The 21,276-nt window shown below is 41.2% G+C and overlaps 1 protein-coding gene across 2 annotated transcripts; it reads left to right on the plus strand.

Annotated features, from left to right (window-relative positions):
• Positions 1 to 4,043: 4,043 nt before the first annotated feature.
• ZFAND5 (zinc finger AN1-type containing 5) lies at positions 4,044 to 20,234 on the plus strand. 2 transcript variants are annotated; one of them, XM_005530361.3, is made up of 6 exons: positions 4,044 to 4,192; positions 7,171 to 7,328; positions 7,775 to 7,886; positions 8,235 to 8,332; positions 18,213 to 18,338; positions 18,588 to 20,234. In XM_005530361.3, exons 2-6 carry the CDS (start codon positions 7,178 to 7,180, stop codon positions 18,734 to 18,736), a joined length of 636 nt encoding a protein of 211 aa, XP_005530418.1. In that variant the 5' UTR covers positions 4,044 to 4,192; positions 7,171 to 7,177; the 3' UTR covers positions 18,737 to 20,234. The 2 variants fall into 2 exon arrangements, with proteins under 2 accessions (XP_005530418.1, XP_087910170.1); XM_088054044.1 differs by lacking the exon at positions 4,044 to 4,192 and adding an exon at positions 5,405 to 5,425.
• The last annotated feature ends 1,042 nt before the right edge of the window (positions 20,235 to 21,276 follow it).

Raw genomic sequence — 21,276 nt, forward strand, 5'->3', positions numbered from 1 at the left:
CTGAATAATACCTCATATTAGCTCTAGCCTTCTGAAGCCAGCAGTACTCTCTCTTACTCCTGTTGCTGCAAAACTTTTTTGTCCTGATATGCAAGTTTCAGTTATGCCTTTAAAATTACATCCTTTAAAATGTTCCATACTTGTCATAAAATAATTTTGGCTTCTTCACACCCAATACCCTATAAACCTATTCATTACAATGTTGCTAGTACAGCATGAGTTTCCATATGGCAGCAGAGTTAAGTTTATTCCTTTCTATGTCCTTGATCCAATCTTAGCTCCAAGGCATAATTCTTTGGACTCTTTTGTATGAAGGATCTAAACAGCTTAAAAAGGTAAATATCTTTTTTGGTTGCATCAATTCATAATTTTAATTCTCGGAGGAAATTTATTATAGGTTGGCTTTGACACAATACTCTAACATTTATGGGGTTCCCACAGAGGACCACATGAAAGTGTTGGAGTACAGGGAAGGGAGATAAGACCTATTCCTGAGGAAACAGAAAAGAGAGAGTATTATCCTGAAAACTCCTGTGAGGAAAGAGTTAAACTTAGGTTGTTTTTGGGGTGTGGTGGTAGGGGGTGGATGTTTTTCCATAGACCTAGTGAGGGCATTCATAAACCACTACCAACAATACATTGCCAAATATTTACATCTCTGTGGTAAGCAAATTATAATTCACATATACAAATTAGCTCAAAAGAATCCCACTTTGAAAAGACAGGAAGGTGAACTTCTCCAAGTGAAGCTGTAGGAATGTTTTTATGTCACGCAGAAATCTAAGTAACTGCTCTGCCCTGACAAATTTATCTTTTGTATGACATTCATCCTAGTATCAGTCAAAAACCCCTAGTTTACAATTACATCAGTCATAAAGAAAGGTATTAAGAACAGGGTCTGTATAGCTAGACAGACAAAAAAATGTTGCCGCCACCACCATGAGCATTATGTGAATGAGAACACTGCTCACCTGTCTTGAACAAACAGGTGCTGCAGATTCACCTGCTTTCATATTGCAGCTTCTCTGCTCACCCCTCTGGCCTCTTTACCGATCAACACTACAGCTACAACACCCACCTCAAAATACTCGTCTCTTTTGTGAAAAATTAAAACACACTTGTTGATTCTCCAGGACTGGTCATGTTTCAGGCTCTCTGTATCAGGGTGTGTGGTCATACCACAACACATATACAGTTTGGTCTTTGCTTAGGAGATGCTCAAAAATACAGAGAAATCCAACAAGCCAAATGTTAAGGCAATGTTTTAATAGTTAGATACAAAAAATAAAGTCCTAGAGTGGGCAGAAATTCCCTGCAGTCTAAATGACCCTATCTGACTCCTATTTAATGGTAGGAAGAAAAAAAAAAAATTAAAAAAAACCAAAAACAACGAACTATCAGGATTTCTCAAGAGAAGTAGATATACACTACTAATACAGCAATTTTTCTCAGGAAAATAATTGAGAGGAAGATACATGGGCAAATAAAGCAAATAATCTATCCCCTTATTGCATTAAAAACAAAACAAAACAAACAGCAACATAAAACTGGCATAATTTAGATCAGTGGTCTCCACTGATAAATTTTTCAGGGCACAGCAATTACTTGGATTTCTGTGGGATGTAAAAAAATTTCTATAACTTCACTTTTTTGGTGCATCCCTATAGTAAAGCATTTTTGAGCACACACACCAAGTGTGCATATATTTATTTTATCAGTTGTATACATACATTACTGAAGTTCTAGTATCTTCTTCCAGTACCCCACTATATCATCTCGTGTACCCCACTCTGGACACTACTGACTTAGATCATCTAAGTATCTTAAACAACTGCAGCGCTTTGGATGACAGAAACATCCAAACATGGGGCTTCTTCCTTGCAATGTTGCAGAAAAGAGTTGGATGGAGAAATCTGTAATACCTATGGTCAGATACAACTTTCCAGCCACAAGTACAGACTATCAAACCACGGATTATATTCTGTGCATTGATTTTGGTTTTAAAGTCATGCAGTCACTAGAGAAATTAAACTAGTAGCAGAGCCAGCCACTGTTGATGCAAAACTATTTAAAGCACTAGCAGAAAACAAGGTACAAAATTATTAAAGTATCATATATTAAAAAGAGGTCTTGAGGGTTGAAAATGAGAGATATGAGAGCAGAAGGGGAGGATTTGCACAAAGAGAATACCATGCAGAATAGACCATGAACTGACACGACTTTTGGGAGCACAGTAAACTCTGAAGATTAAAATAAGTCTGGACAAGACTTATGTGTCATTGGCACAACAAGATGAGGAAATTGAGAAGCGCTGGCCAGGACCAACACGGCCAGCTTCACTGAGGCACTCGTTCACCACAGTCACAGAGATTCACAATTCAGCATGCCTTAAATTATACCACAGTAATACTAATTCTAATATTATAATAATATGTATAATTATAATTAATTATTATCTCGTTGTACCTTGAAATAGGAGTTCACAATACTTTCAGTAAAAGAAAGTAAACAGAAAAACAGCATGAAGACCCTGTAGTCTAAGTCATCCTCTACATTTCTTTTAGTCCCTACAACAGAGGTGAGATACTCAAATGTCAGCATCACAGAAGAAGGTAGCAGGGAGAAAGTACTGGCAGTCTTCTACTATCCTTCTTAGGTCAAAGCTTAAACTTATATGCCATTAAGTAGTCCAATGCATTTTAGAGACGAATCTGTGGGAAAGATGGTCACTCATCCCTCCACTGGACTGCACACCATGTACATCTAAAAACAATGTATCTCCACCAAAACATTTCAGGAATGCTATGGTTCAAGTCTTCTCAGAAGGCAGATGCCCATCATCAGGAGGTGAGCTTACAGTCTTTCAAAGGAACATCTGGAATCCTGGACAGATTCCCAAGCCACTTATTTCCTGCTTGCCTCATCTGCCAAGTTCTAGGTACCCACATTCTTCAAGAATTCACAACATACAACCAGAAACAACAGGTGTAAGACAATTGAAGCAGTATGATTCTGATCTACAGTGAGTGCGTTCATCAGAGACTTCCTTAAAAGTGCATCCTTGAACCAGGCACCCACTTCCTTAGAAGGCAGCTTGCTTGTGATGCTGCTAAGCAAACAACAGAAGGTCCAAAATCACCATCATCTGCTGAAGCTGTGGCTTCTAAGGATACACATATTCTCTTGCTCCTTGCGGTAAAATCCTAGGCTTACCGGGAGCGTCCTCCTTCTTTGGGTCCCTGACCTTCCAAACATCACAAGTTAAAAACGGTCTCCAAGGCAGTTTTTGTGAATCTCACGGTATTTTCAAGGTACTAACCATTTGAGTGTAAGATTCTGTCCAAAATAGCAAGTAGCATTAGCTAGTTATCACTGGATTAAGTAAAATGTACAGTTACTTCATTATTCTTTTTTTTTCCCTGTGTACCTCTGCTTTTCAGAGCAGTGAAAGGACTAAGCTATCAGACCAATGGAAATGAAATTTATAATCAGAAATTATTATTTAAATTGGAAGTTCTCTTCCGTTCCGGGGCAATGCTCCTGCATTTTTACTTTTCATCCCCCAAGACGCCCGGATCTCGTAGGCAAACTTAGGTCAAATAAAAAGAAAGAAATACCCAAGAAAACGGTATTTTTAAGGCAATGTACGCTCCCTAGGACTCGACGTGCCGCGGTGTGCCGGGTGTCCCTCGGACACCTAGCGGTGAGCAGTCGCCGCCCGGGGCTGCCGCGCTCCGTGACGTGTCCGCGGGGGCGACCGGCCGGCGCGGCCCCGCGCCCGCGCCGCCCCGCAGCGGCAACGGGCGGAGCGCGGGCCGACAGCACGCATGCACCGGCGGGCCGGCAGGGGGAGGAGCCGCGTCCGCCGGGCGGGCTGGGCTCCTCCCTCCTCCTCCTCCTCCTCCTCCTATTCCTCCTCCTCCTCCTGGTCGCCGTCTTCTTCTTCCCCCTCCCCACCCACCCGCCGCCAGCTCTTTCCCGCCGCCCGCCTTCCCCGCTCGGCCGGTCCCGCCTCGCGTCGCTGCCGACACGGGCGCCGCTGCCGCTGCGGGAACAAAGGAGCGAGGCGGGGGCGGCGCGGCCGCCAGCCCGGCGCGCCCCGCAGCCCCCGCTCTCCCCACGACCGCCCGGAGCTATCCGCGGCTCCTTCTCCGGCGGCCGCCGCGGGGTTTGTGGCCCCCGCCGAGAACAGGTGGGTGAGATGTGGCAGGCTGGTCTCGGCTCCGCGGGGCCTTCACCGGGGCGAGGTGTGCCCGGGCCTTGTCTTTGGCGGCCTCGTTGCGTTCGGCCTTCGGCGGGGCCGGTGCGGGGCAGCGCAGGCGGCGAGACAATGAGGTTCCTGTGTCTGCCGGCGGCGTGGGGCCTGCCGGCGGCGGGCCCGGCCGTGACTCAGGCGGTTGCCAGAAGCGGCCCGGCCGGACACCCCCCCCGCCCGCTGCCACCGCTCCTGCCCGGCAGTCTCTCGGGTCTTTTGTGTCCGGGTGTCGGAGGAGGCGGAGGGGGTGGGCGACGCAGCTAAGACGCGCGGTACTGCGGGCGCTTGGCAGGGCCCCCCGCTTTTGTCTGAGTCAGCCACCGGACTGCACCCGCCTGGGGAGCGCCCTGCGCCGGTTCGGTTCCCCCGTACCGACGCGGGGCTCTGCCTCGCCCGAGCGCGGCCGTGAGCGGCGAGTGACCCGCGCAGCCCTTGCGCATCCTCCTTTTGTTTTGTTCGTGTGTTTCTCGTGTTTATCGTGACCCCTCTTCGGGAGGAGGATGTTGAGGCAATCCGGTATTTAGGTCAGTGAGCCCGTTGCTAACGCAGTGCCCGGGTTTTGTGGCTGGTTTCAGCGCGTGTTGGGGCCCTCGTTTTTGTCGTTACGCCGGCGGTGTGGGATTGCCCGGCGGGACGGCGGCAGCCCGGCCATGGCCTCGGGGCCGAAGGGGTGACTGAGGTGCGCGGCCGGGGTCGCTAACGGGATTTATCCTCCTCCGAGTTGGGCTGGTGACGGCGGGGGTGCTGGTGGAAGGAGACCTTTTTCAATTATCTTTATCCCTCCTCTCGAAGAGGAGCGGTTGGGTGTAACCCTACCCGCCCCGGGTTGCGGGGCGCATTCGTGGAGAGATGGTTGCCCCGGGGCGCCGATCGCGGGAGGCGGCGGGCTGGTGATGCCGCATTTTTTGGGGGGCAGGTCAGCACCCCCTCTCCCCACTCCTCCTTGGAAGGAAAGGGCAGTCGGATTTCGCCGGCGCCTCCTCCCGCCGGAGCCGGCGGCCTGCAGGAGATATAAATAGGGACTGACTTCAGCGGGCGGCGGGGGCGGGCGGGCGGCCCGGGCCCGTCACGCCGCCGCCTGACAGGCGGAAGCGCAGGCGCTCGCCCGCCCATGTGATCGACCCAGCGCGGCGGCAGCGCCGAGCGGGCAGTGCCCGGCGCAGAGCTGCGGTAAGCGGTGGACAGGGGTGCCTGTGCTGTAGCGGGGTTCCCACTGTCGGGAGGCTTCTTGAAAATGAACGCGGGTGAAGCGCCGGTCGCCCCCCGGAGCCTGGAAGAGCACGGCTTGTTCTGCGTTGGGTAGCAACGACTTGATCGTTCCGTTAGGGGCATGCATTGCAAGTAGTGGAAGACTCTGCAGACCATAGGAGCTGCTTAGTGTCTAGTTTGTACTAGAATATTAGAGTTGGCACCTAAAGCAACATTTAGTAAGTGGTGAAATTTGTTTTAGCGTGTTAACTTGGAAATTAAGCAAGTCAGTTGATGTTGGCAGTGCGTTTGATCTTAGCTGGTTAGTAACCAAAGGGCAGAAGCAGTTTTTTTGTATTATACAGACATAGGTCTACATCTTGTCGAAGATGGCAAGTTTTTTTTAGGTTTCCTCTACGTGGTTCAGGCTTTCTAATAGCTCTCTTGACTGGTGTGTTTGGCTGTAAAACTGTATCAGAATAAGTGTGAAGCCGTGTTGTAGCCAGAAAGGACACTATTTATACCTGGTAGGTGTTAAAAAGCTATAAAGAGTACAGCTATTTATACCTGGAAGATTAGGTCCTATGACCACCAGCAGACAAGATGAGTTTTGCTTGTTTACTTTCTCCTGGTTTTGGTTTACTGTGATCCCAGAAGTTTAGTTTAGCTAAAGGTACCTGTCAGTTGCAGTTGCTGTACTAGGGAAGCGTAAGTTTACTACTTGAAGTGCGAGCTCTGTTAATTAGAAGCATTTTTATTTACACTGTTCAAGTAACAAGTTCACTTTTGGCATATTTTACTTCTAGCAAGTGTCAGCCGTCAACTATCTCTTACTGTGACGGTTTCTGAGCAGGAAAACAGCAATCCAAAGTCTTCAGATGACATAAGCACAGCTTCTCCTAAATTTAAATTTTAATGCAATATTATTACATGTCCTCAATTTGTAGCAAATGCATGATTACTGTGTTCCAGTTTTATTGCCCTTGGGAATCCAGGATTTGGCGGCTATACAGTTTTCTACTAACCTTGCTTTGCAGAGGTTAACAGGCAGTGAAGGTGAAAACCTTATTTCTAACATGTTTGGCACTGACTGCCTCTGGGAAGCTTAGAAGTCTTGACACAACTTGATTAGAGAAGTTTGGTTTTTTTCTCTTGTAAATGTGTAAGATATGTAATAGAATATACTGCACAGTTTGGCGTTGTTAATGTTATCTCCCTTGAAAGAGTGTTGTGAGAGTAAGTACTGCTAATGTGGAATTAGCCTCAAAATGATGTGAGATAAGCGCTGAAAAAGGAGGGCTGTTCTGCTGAAGTCTCTTGGCTCTGCTGGAGTCCTGCAGAAATAAGCTATGTTGTTTGCCAAAACTGTTTTGCAGGTATGAATTTAGTTTTACTCTTCATATCCCTATTAGTGCTCAGAAGGTAGTACTTAAGGAGGTTTTTTTGGCTGTCAAATTAAATTAGCCTTCACATGTAGTTCAGTGCTCAGCAAGTATATTATTTCTCAGTATTAGTATGATGACACTTGTCTTAAAGGTTCATAATGATGTTACTTAGCAATAAATTGTGGTCTTGTATGGTATATTAACGTTCATATAACCCTCTTTAACCACGGTGATATCACTTGGTGGGGCAGGGTGAACAGGGTGAATACTTAATACTTTTAACCCTGTAATTGATTTTGGTGACATGCCAGCTCCTAATGCAGTTTTTTGTTTTATTTACAGCATCGAGATGACTCAGGAGACAAACCAGACCCCAGGGCCTATGCTGTGTAGTACAGGATGTGGATTTTATGGAAATCCTAGGACAAATGGGATGTGTTCTGTTTGCTACAAAGAACATCTTCAGCGACAGCAGAATAGTGGTAGAATCAGCCCAATGGGTAAGGGTGTGGGGAATTGTTGGGGGGTTTCTTTATTTCTTTTGAAATAAGATACACAGAGGATTACAAGGAATACTAGAACATTTTTTAGGATAACTTCTGAAAAATAAACTGAAAGAGTTTCAGTTCAATTCAGTTTGAATATTCAAAGAGAATACTACTTTAATGCACAATAAAGATAAAAATAATTTCTGTGTAATGCGTTGTGGTTTGCTTTCCACGTATACTTTCCACAACCATAACTTGCTTTCCCATTTAGCCACTTCTGTTAGAATTTTCTTATGCAATCTGTATTTTGGTTATTAAGTAAAAAGTGTCTCTAAGTAAAAAGTAACAAGCAGTTTCATTGAATATGTTGTGCAGGCAGTTTGTGGCTGTATAGGAGACTATTTGATTAATGTGTTTTCTGCAATTTGTTCATAACTTGTCAAATTATTGTTACATAGGAACAACCAGTGGTCCAAACAGTCCTACCTCAGACTCTGCATCTGTACAGAGAGCAGACACTAGCTTAAACAACTGTGAAGGTGCTGCTGGCAGCACATCTGAAAAAACAAGGTAAAATTAAGATTGTACTGTGATGGCTGAATGAGCTGTGAGTGTGCGGGAAGGCCTGCAGCAGTCCTGCCCTGTTGCAGTGAGTGTTTGCAGAGGGTGTTGTAGTGCTGCAGTATAAAGAATGTTTTTTGTTTGTGTACAGAACTAATTAGTTACTGGCTTGCCTGTTTTCTTCTAGGGAAACTAAAATAGAATAAAGAAGTGTATTTTGAAGATAGTAGAAGCATAGGTCAGGATAGCATATTTGTAATGACTGAACCAGTAGTTCATTAATGGGTCTGGACAGTTCAAGGTTTTATTATGAATGTAAAGCTGATGTAAATTACGTGTTTCACTGTGCTTAAACAGAAACGTGCCTGTTGCTGCTTTGCCTGTAACACAGCAAATGACAGAAATGAGTATTTCAAGAGAAGAAGAATTGACACCAAAAACAGAGACTGAGCCAGGTATGTTGTCAGATTGACACTGGGCACAACCAGGGACTTAACATAAGTTGGGGTTTGTTTACTTTCTGAGTAGCCATCTCCTGTTATGGTGGTGGTCTTAAGAAATGTGTTTAAGATGCATTTGACTACTGTCTCCTCAGAATCAAGAATCCGGCAAATCAAGAATCTCTGCAGAATCAAGAAGAAGAACTACTAGCTGTAGTTCCACAAAAGCTTTAAAATATATGTTGTTAGTAAAATAACTGACACTCATGAGGGTTTTTAGATCCCTGACATTAGTTTTTAGAAGTGAGATACTCTAAAATCGTATTAAGGTAAGGTATTCGGTTTTGAAGTCAAACTGTTGGGATTTGCTATATTATCTAGCAGAACAGTTCCAGCTGACTCAAAATGTCTCGTTGGAGAAGGGTGCTTAATAAATTCCATTCTACAGAGGAGTGAGGCTGTGGGGGAAGGGAGAATGTGTGGTTTAAAAAAATAGAAGTTGCTTAGGGTTCTTGAACTAATTGAGTAGTCCCTAGATATAACCAATGCATTGTTTCAGGGATGTAGGTAGTTGTCGCTTTAATTGTGTGTGAATTGTCCATTTAACAGTTTTATTCTCATGCTGGATAGTTATAGCTGGAGTAGTGAAACTTCAGTGTGTAAACTATTTCTGGGAGTGAGGCAGAGGGAGAGGCAGCTTGCTTAACCTAACTGGTGCACAACTGAATTCATACCAGTTTGTTCAAATGGATATCTTAACGTACTTGTTTTGCACTGTAACAAATGTAGACTTTATTTTATTTATCAGCTCTGAAACAGTTTTAAAAACTAAAAGCTGATGTAGTAGGAAGTCTGTTTACTCAAACTGAAGATAAAATCTATTTTTTTCAGTTTTGAAGTCATTGAGATGAAAATGGCATCAGAAAGATGCTATTAAGCACTGTATCAAAGTGATTTTTATATAATTCTGTCTTTGCCAACAAAACTGGTCTGATGCTTGATGTTTAATTGTTCAGTATTTGTACAGAGGGTTTTACCATTTTCATAAGTCATGCTGAGTCAAGGTTCTGTGACATGAACTAAAGTACAATTATACAGTATATTGGGGTTTTTTCATTATGTATGGACTAAAAGGGAATTTTTGCAGTTATTAACTCTCTGAGCTGATGTCATCTGAAAAGGCTTTTGTTATGTGACTGAAAAGTAATTTTGACTTTGCAACAGTATTCATTAACCCGTTGTGTTAGGAAATTCCACTGGAATGCGTCAAGAAGGAAATAGGAATACATAAAACAGTAGTAGTGCAGCAGTAATAGGTGATTTTACTTTTCTTGGAATAGCTATCATTTTGCCAGCCATAAAGAAGGTCTTTAGTTATTGTTGATACATAACCTGTTTTTCAGGTACTGTGGGTCAGCTGTATGATAGGTCACACAACTGACTATTGATGAGAACGAGGGAAAAAATCTAGAGCAGCTCAGAGATACTTAGGAATTGTAGTAAATGATCTCACAGGTTGAAACCAGTAAAAGCTGTCACAGGCTTGTGTAGAGATGATTGGAAATACTACCAGAGAATTTAAATACTTGTGGAAAAAACGTGAAGAACTAACTGCCTCCTGAGAGACCATACCTGTAAATTCATGAGGCAGCTTCAGCTGCTCTAATGCCCAAGTTCCCTTTTAAGTATTATTGTTTGGCACAGATCCTAGACAGCATAAGATAATGTCCTTATATACTATTCTTAGGATTTGTTGGACATCTTAAATTAGCAGTGTTGACTATTTAGTGGTGCATTACTGTGTGTCTTGCAGGCACAAGAGAAACTGACCTAGACTTTTTATAAAAAATATTCCTGGTGTATCTGGACTAGGCAGATCTTTTTCCATTTTGTGTTGGTCTCCCAAGGACAAACTAGAACAACAGTAAATAATTCGCATCACCTAGAGCAACAAAAGTTAATACTTTCTTTGAGGTGTGATTCTCTAAGATAATGCAGTCATGGAGTTGTTAATGAAATACAGTGTAGCTGATAGCATATCCTGACACTAGGGACAATTTCATAACCAGATGGCAATAGGTCATGAGCTGTATCTTCAAGAGTATGAAGTCACATTCTCTTCTGCCAGATGTTCATTAGCAAAATAAATTTTGTATGTTTCCCTTATGAATCGGAAGGTTTAAAAGAAGGATTTCATCTGGTAACTGCTTATTTTTTTGCAGTCTTGTAGCATAAAACTATACTTTTTTGCTTTTGGAATTGAAACAACTGACAAGGACGTAGAAAAATTAAGAAAAAATTAAGCTATGAAGCTTGACAAGCTTGTTTCTTTTGATTTTGTTGGGATTTTAGTTTTTTTCTTCTTTGCTCTGGTTGAGGTTGCCACCTAGATTCACCTTCAGAACAAATCTGGTGCTAAGACAATTAATTGTACATTAACATCTGAAGAAAGGCATGGTAGACGGTAACTTGGTTGTAGCTCTCATGGTTGTTTTCTTTAACTTGTAGTGGACTGAGTCTGACTGGATGCCAGGCACCCACCAAATCCTCTCTATCACTCCCCTCCATAGCTGGACAGGGATGAGAATATAAAATCAGCGGTTAATGGGTTGAGATAAGGATGGGGAGAGATCACCAAATACCATCGTGGGCAAAACAGGCTAAGTGATAGTTTATCGTTAAAAAGATCAGAATAGGATAATGAGAAGCAAAAACAGCTCTGTACCTCCTACCCCAGTGGGGCCAGGGAATAAATGAGGGTTGTGGTCAGTTTATCACCTGAGGCTCCTACTGCTCACAGAGAGGAGTTATTGCACCTTGCTGCACCAAGGAGTCCCTCCCACTGAAGAGAGTTCTTCCATTGACTTCTTCAGCATGAGTCAATGTTATGAGCAGCAGCTCCCTGAGAACTGCTGCGACATGAGTTCATCCCATGGGCAATGGCATCCCTCAAACTGCCACAGTGTGGGTCACTTTTCCATGGGGTGCAGTCGTTCAAGGACAGCCTGCTCCTGCATAGGAGCAGGGCTCCTCCACAGGTCTCCCATGGGGTCACAGCCTTCCTTCAGGCATCCCCCTGCTCTGGTGGGGGGATCCTCCCTGGCCTGTGGGTGGATCTCTGCCTGCCTGTGGATCTCCAGGGGCTGCAAGGGCTCAGCTGCTGCACCACGGCTGCGGGTGAATCTCAGCCCCAACACCTGGAGCACCTCCTTGCCTCTTCTTCCCCACTGACCCTGGTGTCTGCAAAGTTGTTCTTCTCGCACGTTCTCACTCAGCTCTTCTCTGGATGGAATTGCAACTGTGCAACAACTTCTGTTTTATTTTCTGCTTAAATATGTTACCACAGAGGTGTTGCCACCTTTTCTGGTTGGCCACAAAGGGGCACACCCCACTTTGGAGTCACCAGAGATTGGCTCTGCCAGACTTCGAAGAAACTTCTACCATTTTCTGAGAGAAGTAACCTCTGTAGTCTCTTGCTACCAAAACCAGGCCATGCAAAACCAATACACCACTAAAAATCAATGTTTTTGAAAACAAGTTTATTTAAACAATTGTATTGTTTTAATGCATAGCATATTATAAGCATTTTCTTAGACCTTTTGCAGGTGAATACTTTGCTGAATGGTCAGCCTCTAGTCAGGTCTGTCAGTGTTTCCATACATAGTATCAGCACTGGCTCAAGGGACTAGTACTTTTTGTGGTTGTTTGTTGCTGTTATTTACAGATTTTGGAGTTGGATTGGGTTTTTTAATGCAGTAATGCTCTTGTTTAGCAAGTAGTGTTACATGCAAGTAGTATTGCTTATAAAAAAGTGAACGAGAAATTGAACGGATAATGATATTTTTGTAAATGAAGTATTTTAAAAATACTTAAATACTGGTTACTTCCATCCCTGCTGTAACCTACCCTTTCATTCAGCCACAGCAGCATTAGAAGACAGCAGGCAATGGTGGTTGGCACCTCTTTGCTTTCTATCAAGCTCTTAGGGTTAGAGCTCTTCTACAGCTGTTAGGCATTCCGGTTGTGAGACCCTATAATGGGTTACTCTTGCTTTGCTATGTTGTAGGTAGAGCCAGTGTGTTGCAGGTAATACTGTGAGTAAGATGCAAGTATGGTAGCTTGAGACCTGATAAGATCAAGATGTAAGTACATGGTGTTCCTTAAATCTGGTTGTAATGAGTGCCTTGTTAGTTGTGGTTAGTTTTCACACATGGCTGTAGTAATTTCACCATGTTTCTCTCTGTAAACTGTTCTGTTGAATTAGTAACATTTTCTGATACGATAATTCTGTATTGTGTTAAAAACAATTAGCTTTTCTTCATGTTTCCCATGTCCACTGCAGCTTTGGTAAATGCTCCTGATTGAAAAATTTCAGAAATGAAATCTCTTGTAAGCCCTGAAGCTGTCCACTGCATACAGAAAAGCTGAGGACCTAAATGCTGGTGCTGTGTGTTTTGGTGATAGCACATTATTTTTATTCTAATAGTGGTACACCACACATGTCAGGTCTTCATAATAACCAAATTAAACTGTGTTTCTGTGTGATACTGAAACCAAGGAATCTTTATGTTGTGTTAATGTGGCATATTAAATTAAGACATTAAATACACAAATACATGAGTGAGAGTTGGACTTGCAGAATGTGAGTAGCATGCTGCAGAACATTTCTGTTCCTGCTCTTCAGCATGAAAGAAAGCATGATGGAGGTTTGTTCTGCAGCCTACCATCACTGGCACCTAGGTCGAAATAGCAGTTGTAGTTCCTGAGCAAAAGCTTGATAAAGCATTACAGGTACTGCCCGTCTTTCTAGACTAAAATTGTATGTACAAGCACTTCATTGTCATGGATTAACCCCGTCTGACAGCTAAGTACTGTGCAGTCTCTCACTTGATTCTTGCTCCCCAGTGGGGAAGACGATTACAGGGGGAAAAACTAAACCCTGTGGGTTAAGATAAAAATAGCTTAATAATTAAAGTAAAATAAGCAATACTGTTGACAATAACAATATAATTGTAATGAAAAGAGGGGAAAGAAGAATAAACCCCAGGAACTTCACAAGTGATGCATACTACATTTGGTCAACATGCCCCTATTTATATATTGGGAAGGGTGTTCTGTTGTGTGGAATATTCCTTTGGTTAGCTCATTCTGGTCAGCTGTCCCAGTGATGCTCCCTTCAGTCTTTTTGTGTACTTGTTTGCTTGCAGAGCACATGACACTGAAAAGTCTTTGTTTTAAAGTAAAAGCACTATTTAGCAACACTTAAAACATTAGTGTTATTAATACTATCATTATTCTCATACTGAATCCAAAATACAGCAGCATACGAGCTCCTGAGAATAAAACAACTCTATCCCAACTGAAACCAGGACAATTGTGGTAATGTGCAATATGAGCATGGTATTGTTTCTAGTACTTCTACTACTGCTATTGTTTCAGCTCCAGAACAGCAGAAATGCATCTAATATCTTTTGGATAACTTCTGACTTTACCTTTTCTCCCTTGTTGTGTTTTCCATTTCTTAAATGGTGGGAGTTGGCAGTTAGTTTTATCAAGTCACGGTCCTTAAATCATTTTCCCCTGTGCTTTTAAGAATTTGTGCCACTGTTATCTGTGAAGTTTAGGGTGCTTAGATCTAATTTTGCTGAATTTTTCTTCAGTCAGAGAAGCTTCTAAAACCTTTATTCTGTTACTTTTGTATCCCTTTCTGGTCACTTTTGATATGTGGAATGTTAGAAAATAGTACTGATTTATTTTCAATGTATCTTCTTCAACTGAAACATCAGATTCATTCCTGTCCAGTGTGAAATCTGTAATACTGGTAAGAGACATGCTTTTTTTTGAAGCAGCTGTACTGTTTTATATAAGAAAAACTATTGACAGCTTTGAGCATTCTTTCTTAGAGTGGTTTTTAATTTTGAGTGGCACTCCTATGGGTCTAAGAGGAACTTTATTCCCAGCCTGTAGAACCTTTTTGCATGCAGACTGAGTTGCTGTTGTGCTTTGTCATGTGGCTGACCGATTCTATCGGTGGCCTTGGTGTTCCTCATAAAAATGTCTTATCTTTAGGCTAAATTTGAAGGAAAACTTCCCAAATTTATGATGAAATGCATGCATGTAGACTAATTCAGGCATCCACTTCTAGTATAGGATTATGTTACATTAATTTATCATTGATTTGCTAGGGTAATAGTGATTGTTGGGCATGATGGTAATGCATCTTTATAGTGCTTACAGGCAATCATTTAAGACCAAAATATTTGTTAATAAAAGCCAGTTCTGGAAATGAGTTGTTCCTAAAGTTTCTGGCATTGTAGTAGGAGACCTGATCTGGTAAAATTTGAATGAAGTAAATCTTTGCAGGTCTTGAGCCAGAGATGGGAGTGGACATGACCAAGGTGATGGAGAGGGCTACAAAGAACCATAGAACCATTTGGAAAGGGCCGTATAGATCGTCTAGTTCCAACCTCTGTTCCTGTGCATCACTACTCTTAAAGAATTTCTGTCTAACAGAAATCGAATCTAATACAATTCTCTCTTGTAATTGAAAAATTTTTCCTCTGGTCCAGTCACTATCTGCCCATGTCTAAATCTATCCCTCTGTTTTACAAGCCCTCTAAGCTTGGAAAGGCTTCAATAAGGTATTCCTAGAGCCTTGTCATCTCCATGCTGAGCAACCCCATCTTTCTCAGCTCAACTTCATAGGGGTGACACTTCAGCCCCCTGAACATTTTCATGACCCTCTTCTGGTGTTAACCCAGCAGATTGACATCTTTCCTGTGCTGAGTTCAGAACCCAGAGCTGGGTTCAGCACTCCAGATGGAATCTAATGCAGAGTAGATGCACAGGTCTTGAGCCCATTACTGAAGTTTGTCCAGATCTCCCTGTTCCTCCTTCATGCTGAGGGCTCTGTCTCCACCTGGCTCACTAGTCTCCACCTGGACATATAGCCATTGACCACACCTCTCTGGCTGTGTCCATACAGTTAATTCCTTATCCACAACATAGTCCATCCTTCAAATCCATGTTCCTGCAGTTTGGAGATCAGGATGAGAAAGCCAATGCATGCCGGTATGAGCTCTTTTACAGTGGCAAGAAGTTTTAGTGGTGAGGAGTTTGCTTCATCTGAGCACTGTTACTGAGGAAGCAGGTCAACAGGTACCAGTAGCCACTGTTTTCTAGCTTTTGGCATCTTTTCAGCTACCCATTCTGCAGTGATAGATAAATCTTTACAGCACTTCGATTAACACTGTGTGATTTCTGGCATGAATTAAATTTACTGTCTTGAGGCCTGGAATTGCACTTGCCCAGTTGGATTTGTCTCTTGTGTTAAAGGAAGCCTTTTGTGACAAGAAACTGTAAGAACAGTATTTTGATTTAAGTGGGCTCCTCATGTCGTGGCAGAACTACTACAGTTTTTGGTATTTTTCATCTACAGGTTGATGAAAAAGGAGTTTTGTTCTGAGCTTTAAGGGACATAGTAGGCAGCTTTTTCTTCTGTCCTCACCATTACTCAGGAGCACATTTATGAACACTTAACATCATAAAAGCCAATCAGACTAAAGTCTGCCGGCATGAAATAATAGGATAATCCTTTATTCTTGGAAAGTAGTAAATGGAACATTTTATGTTTGTATTTAGGGAGCTATGTCCTCTCTTGTTCCCCCTTTTAGTGACCATTACTGCATGTTGTGTACTGCTTTTCCTCCTTGGAAGATGTTTTAGTTATGGGGGAAGGATCCTGTTCAGCAGGATTCCTTTCAGGAAATGTGCTGCTACAGTTTCTGAGGATCACTTTCATCACTTAGTGGTGACATCATTGTGGGCTGCCATTGTTGCTGTTTCTTGATGCAAAGATGGAAGTATACCTGTAGTAATTGGTAACATTTTCCCTGGATTAATTTGTTCTCAGAGGCTGTGTTTTGTAGTAGAGTGATCTACTAAGCTGTCTTTTTGACTTTGTAATTCCTAGGAAGGTGCTGTTTTAATTTTTGCTTCCTTGTTGACATGTGTTAGGCAGTGATATAAATGGTTCTTTTCTCATTTTCTGTTAGTGTATGTTGTAAATGACTTTGTCACTGTTCATTTGTCCCCCTCTACATTTTCTTTTGCACATGATTGAAACAGCATGCAACATCATCAAATTTTTAAGTTAGTTTTGACATAGATGAAGCTTTCCCTTAGCTAACTACATACCAAATTGCAATGTGCATGTTTCTGGTTCCTCTTATTCATCTGTCTTGGCTTACATTAGCATTTCATTTTGAAACAAACTAGCAATATAACAAGTCTTTAAAAAAGAGGTTTGACTATGCTTTCGGGGAGGTGTTTAGTATTTTTATTTTTTTAAGGCCATGGCTGATGGCTGTTGGTCAAGGTGCATAACATCCAACAGGTATACTCTGTGATATTGCTGGCTGTTAAACCAAATTTTTGTCACAGGCTTTTTGGTAGACAAACTGGTACTGAACACTGATTTTCTTAGGATTTAAGAACAAGTTCAGAGTGTCATATTTGTTCATGTTCAGATTTTCAAGATTTTCATCTTGAAAATCTTCATCAAAACAAATGGTTTTCACAAAAAACAAAGTTGTAAAGTATCTGCGATGTGACAAAAAAGACAGGTAAATGACCTTGCTTATTCATTAGGACTGTTGCTATAATACAGAAGTATAAGAAAATATTAGCAGTCATTTGTTTTACTGCATAAGATTTTTTTGGTGATGGGCACTGAAGGGTCCCTGTTACTTCTGAGAGTTTGTTGCTTATAAGTCTTGTTTAGATTATGAAGTCCTACCTGGGGCCTTTTTTGTTGTATGGTGAATTGTGAAGTTTTCTATGACAATACAAGCACAATTTTAAAAAACAAGTACTATTCAAAAGAATCTCAACAAATTATATTTGTATGAAGTTAATTGCAAATACATCCTGGAGGCTTATATACTCCATTTATTATGAAATGTATTATGTAGTTAATAGACTTGTGATAGATAGGGAGTGCTCAGCAAACTTGTACCAAGAGCAGGTATTACAGTTGTGTACAAGTGCATCTCTCAGCTTTCCTTAATTCCAGTTTCGGATATGAAGAGGATAGCAATTTTAAAAATTAAATTTTTTTGGGGAAAAACATGTTTTTCAATAAAACAGCTGTGTCTAAAGATGTTCTAAAGATGTCTAAAGAGGCAATTATGAAAGTATTCATTTTGACTGTACCTGCTTGAACAGCGAAACTGAATAAATTACAATTATTTTACAAAAAATACACATGCAATGCAAATCTGTACTTTATTATTTAAATGAAGGCTCTTTTGAACAGTGTATTTTGTAGCTGTGTTCTGGGTCTGTCACAGAATTAAATTCTTAGTAGCTGTCTTAGCTTCCTAGCTGCTGTCTTGGTGAGCTGCTTTAGATACCTGACTTGACTGCAAAAGTGGCAAAACAACCCACTGCTATAGCAGGAACATATTACTGAATTTCATTTTTTTCTAAAATATGTTCCTGTTAGTTATATTTCCTACAGAAGTACCTGTGTGCAGCAACTTCAGCTGTGACAGTATTGGTAGTTTTAGATTTAAGTGTTGCTTGATCATATGATTTATTTAAATATGAAATGTGTACATGGAATTTCTGTCATGCTTTTCAAGCCCATAAAGGTATAATGAGTAAGTGCCATATATTTTCTAGTTGGTTGAAATGTGGGGAAAAATCTGAGTATCTCAAGTAGAGTCCAAAGGGATGAATAAAGTACCTAAAAATCCTTATTTGTGATTCACATTTTTAGACCTAAGTTTATGTAGTGGGTGAATTAATCCTTAATGTACGCGCATACTACTGGATACCTAGTGAAGTCAGGAAAAGCAAATTTAACCCTTATTTCCTTTACATGCTTTAACAGTTGTTACTCAACCAAGTCCATCAGTTTCTCAGCCTGGTACTTCAGAAAGTGAAGAGAGAGCTGCTGAACTGCCGAAACCAAAGAAGAACAGATGTTTCATGTGCAGGAAGAAGGTTGGCCTTACAGGTATGAGGATACTGTCAGTTTTAAACAGATTTGCATGATTTGATGAATCTACCTCTTGCTAGATAAAACTTGGCAAAATACATGTTCTGTTAAATTTAGCTGCTTCTTCACAATTCACATGATTAAGTAAACTTTTTCTTACTTTGTATGTCATAGTAGAGAGACATATGCATATGTAGTGACTGCACCCTTAATATCCTTAATTAAAACTAATATTCCTAGTAATGTTGCTTCTTTTTCTGTGTACAGGATTTGACTGCCGATGTGGAAACCTATTTTGTGGACTTCACCGTTATTCTGACAAGCATAATTGCCCATATGATTATAAAGCAGAAGCTGCAGCAAAAATCAGAAAAGAGAATCCAGTCGTGGTGGCTGAAAAAATTCAGAGAATATAAATTAATCTGCTTGTGAAAAGACTGACTGACTCTTTGTGGGGCTTTTTTTTTCAATACATCCTAAAAACATGAAAAGAGCAGGTGCATGGTCATTTTCCTTTGTTTTCCAGAGTTATACTTCTAGTCCTGTCTGTCTAAACAATACTTCAGATGTTTGGGTGTTTGATACAGGCAGAATTGGATAGATACAGCCATTGAAAATATATATATGCCCTCCCCAGAATAGATGGATGATCAGAACCCTGCACAGGAATACACATGCCCAGAGACAGACTCTAGTTCACGTGTGCCAAACAGATGTATGCAATCTGCATGTGTGCAGCAGCTCTGCCTTTTGAGATGTGCATGAGTTGTTTAATGTTCGGTTAATATTATATGCCTGTTTTGGAGAAGGATACATCAAAACAGTTGGCAGTCTACTTCTATCATTTAAAATCTCATTCTACTTTTAGTTGCCACACTCCATTTTAGTTTTCCAGCAGAATGCTGTGTAGATGGGTCTACCATCCCAGTTACATGAGTGTCAATGCCATATTTAAGTCACTTAAAAACTGCAGTGAGCAAAATGGAAAAATTCAGATACATATGAGAGGAAAATTGTTTTGTAAAAATTACATTAACTTTAGAATCTAGAAAAAAGTTCCCAAAGGAAATGTCCCATTAGGAGCTTCTGAACTGGCCTGCAACAGAGTTGTCTGCTTTTCCTTGCATAGCTAAAAATGTTGTGTAGCACAATATTGTAAGACTGGTTTTCAAAAAACAGTTACAAATGTTTCTAGACATATCACATCATCTCTATCAAGCAACACGGGTCTAAATAAGTTGCTGAAATACTAGAGCAGTTTACTATTCATGTATTACTTATGTTCTGTGTGTTCCAAGTTCAGAAGAATATTAGGAATTAATTTTTCTAGTTTTAAATGTAACAGTTGCACCGTTCTGCATGGAAAACCATACCTAACATGGCTGCTGTAGACTTAAATGGTAGCTGGAACCACTCTTGGAGGACTGCTTTCATCATTTTTAATTGTACTTGGGTATAGGACTGTAGTGTTCTTGGGTGTATTGCATGGGCTGCGTTATCTGGCATTGTACAATAACAACTCTAGAAAAGGCAGTATTCTTCACTGATGCTTGTCTGGTAATATATATCACTTCTGTGTTATAATGGAAGGGGTTTTTGTGATGTATGAAACTTGGTTTTTTTATATAAACAAATACGGTTTAGACTAGTGTTGTGGTAATGCCTGTTCTCATCTGTAAATAGTTACATACGTACACAAGGCACTACTTCTGGCCTGATTTTTATTGCCAGTGTTCAGTCTTGGTTTTTACTTTACTATTAAAAGCGTCAGGTTTTCGCTTCTAACTTTGTTCTTAGTTATTAGATATGCAAACATGTACAGATAGTTCATATTTATGTATTGCACATAAGCTACCCAGCATCTATGCTATATTGTATTATGTAAATAATAAAAATAATGTACAGAAGGAAATATTTCCTTTTATGGTAGTCCATTGGTTTTAGTTCTTGCTCTAATGAGAATGTGACCTTGCAGAGGCTCAAGTGCGAAGCTTAATGTAAGTTCTTACAGATGTTGTCTTATGTGTAAGCTTGCCCATGTCCTTATTTCGATATACCAGCTTTTCGTGAGACAAATTGCATAAGCAACTGGAATGCAGGTAACTACTTGATGACCTGACAGAAATGCCAGAAAACAATCATGTGCTTTAAAGAGAGAAAAGGAAAGTATTAGCAATAAACTGCGAACTTAGTTCCAGTGGATCTGTCACGATAGAGCTAGTACACTGACTAAGCTGTTATACCTATGTCCTCACTAGCAGACCATGGCAGAGTTACTGTCTCTGTCCACAACCAAATATAGGAGGTAAAAGTGCCTGGTTTATCCTTTCCAGTGGGAAGGAAAAGGATACAGTACTCTGCACATGTTGCAATGGAGGAAGATGTCAGTACTGGATGATCTGTAAAAATTGCTTATATCAGAAATCAGTATCCCACCAGTCAGCTGGTAAGTTAATACTCCACCCACTGGCTACCTCCAGTAAGGGAACCACAGGCATGCTTTGGGACTTCATCAAGGGACTGCTTTAAAGCACCAAAATGACAGTATTTCTACCTTTTGTGTTAAAGCAATGTCAGCAACTCCACTACAGCTTAAAGGTGGTGTAAAGGTGTTGGTTTTTGTTTGGTTTTTTTTACCTGAGAATGCCCTGTAGGTGGATGTTTGAGTAACTGAGGCCATTTCTGCTTGAAAGGGCACAGCCTAATATAGCCGAACCAAAGACTGATCTCTAACAGTATGAAGAATTGAGTTCTGTAGGATGCAAAATAGCAGAAAACCAGCAGTCTGTGATTTGATGTAAATTAAATTAAAATAGTGGTAAAGATGGGAGTACTGAAATAAATGCAAGAATCAACACCTACAATAGTAGCCAACACTGGCTTGACTTTTATTTGCGTAGATAAACTATTAAGAAAAAAGTTGATAATTGAAATTTCTACTGTTACAGCTTCCTGA

This window comes from Pseudopodoces humilis, chromosome 4 (genome assembly GCF_049639895.1).
Source record: "Pseudopodoces humilis isolate 2021_Gansu_Grassland_sample_001 chromosome 4, ASM4963989v1, whole genome shotgun sequence".
In the NCBI taxonomy this organism is placed as follows: domain Eukaryota; kingdom Metazoa; phylum Chordata; class Aves; order Passeriformes; family Paridae; genus Pseudopodoces; species Pseudopodoces humilis.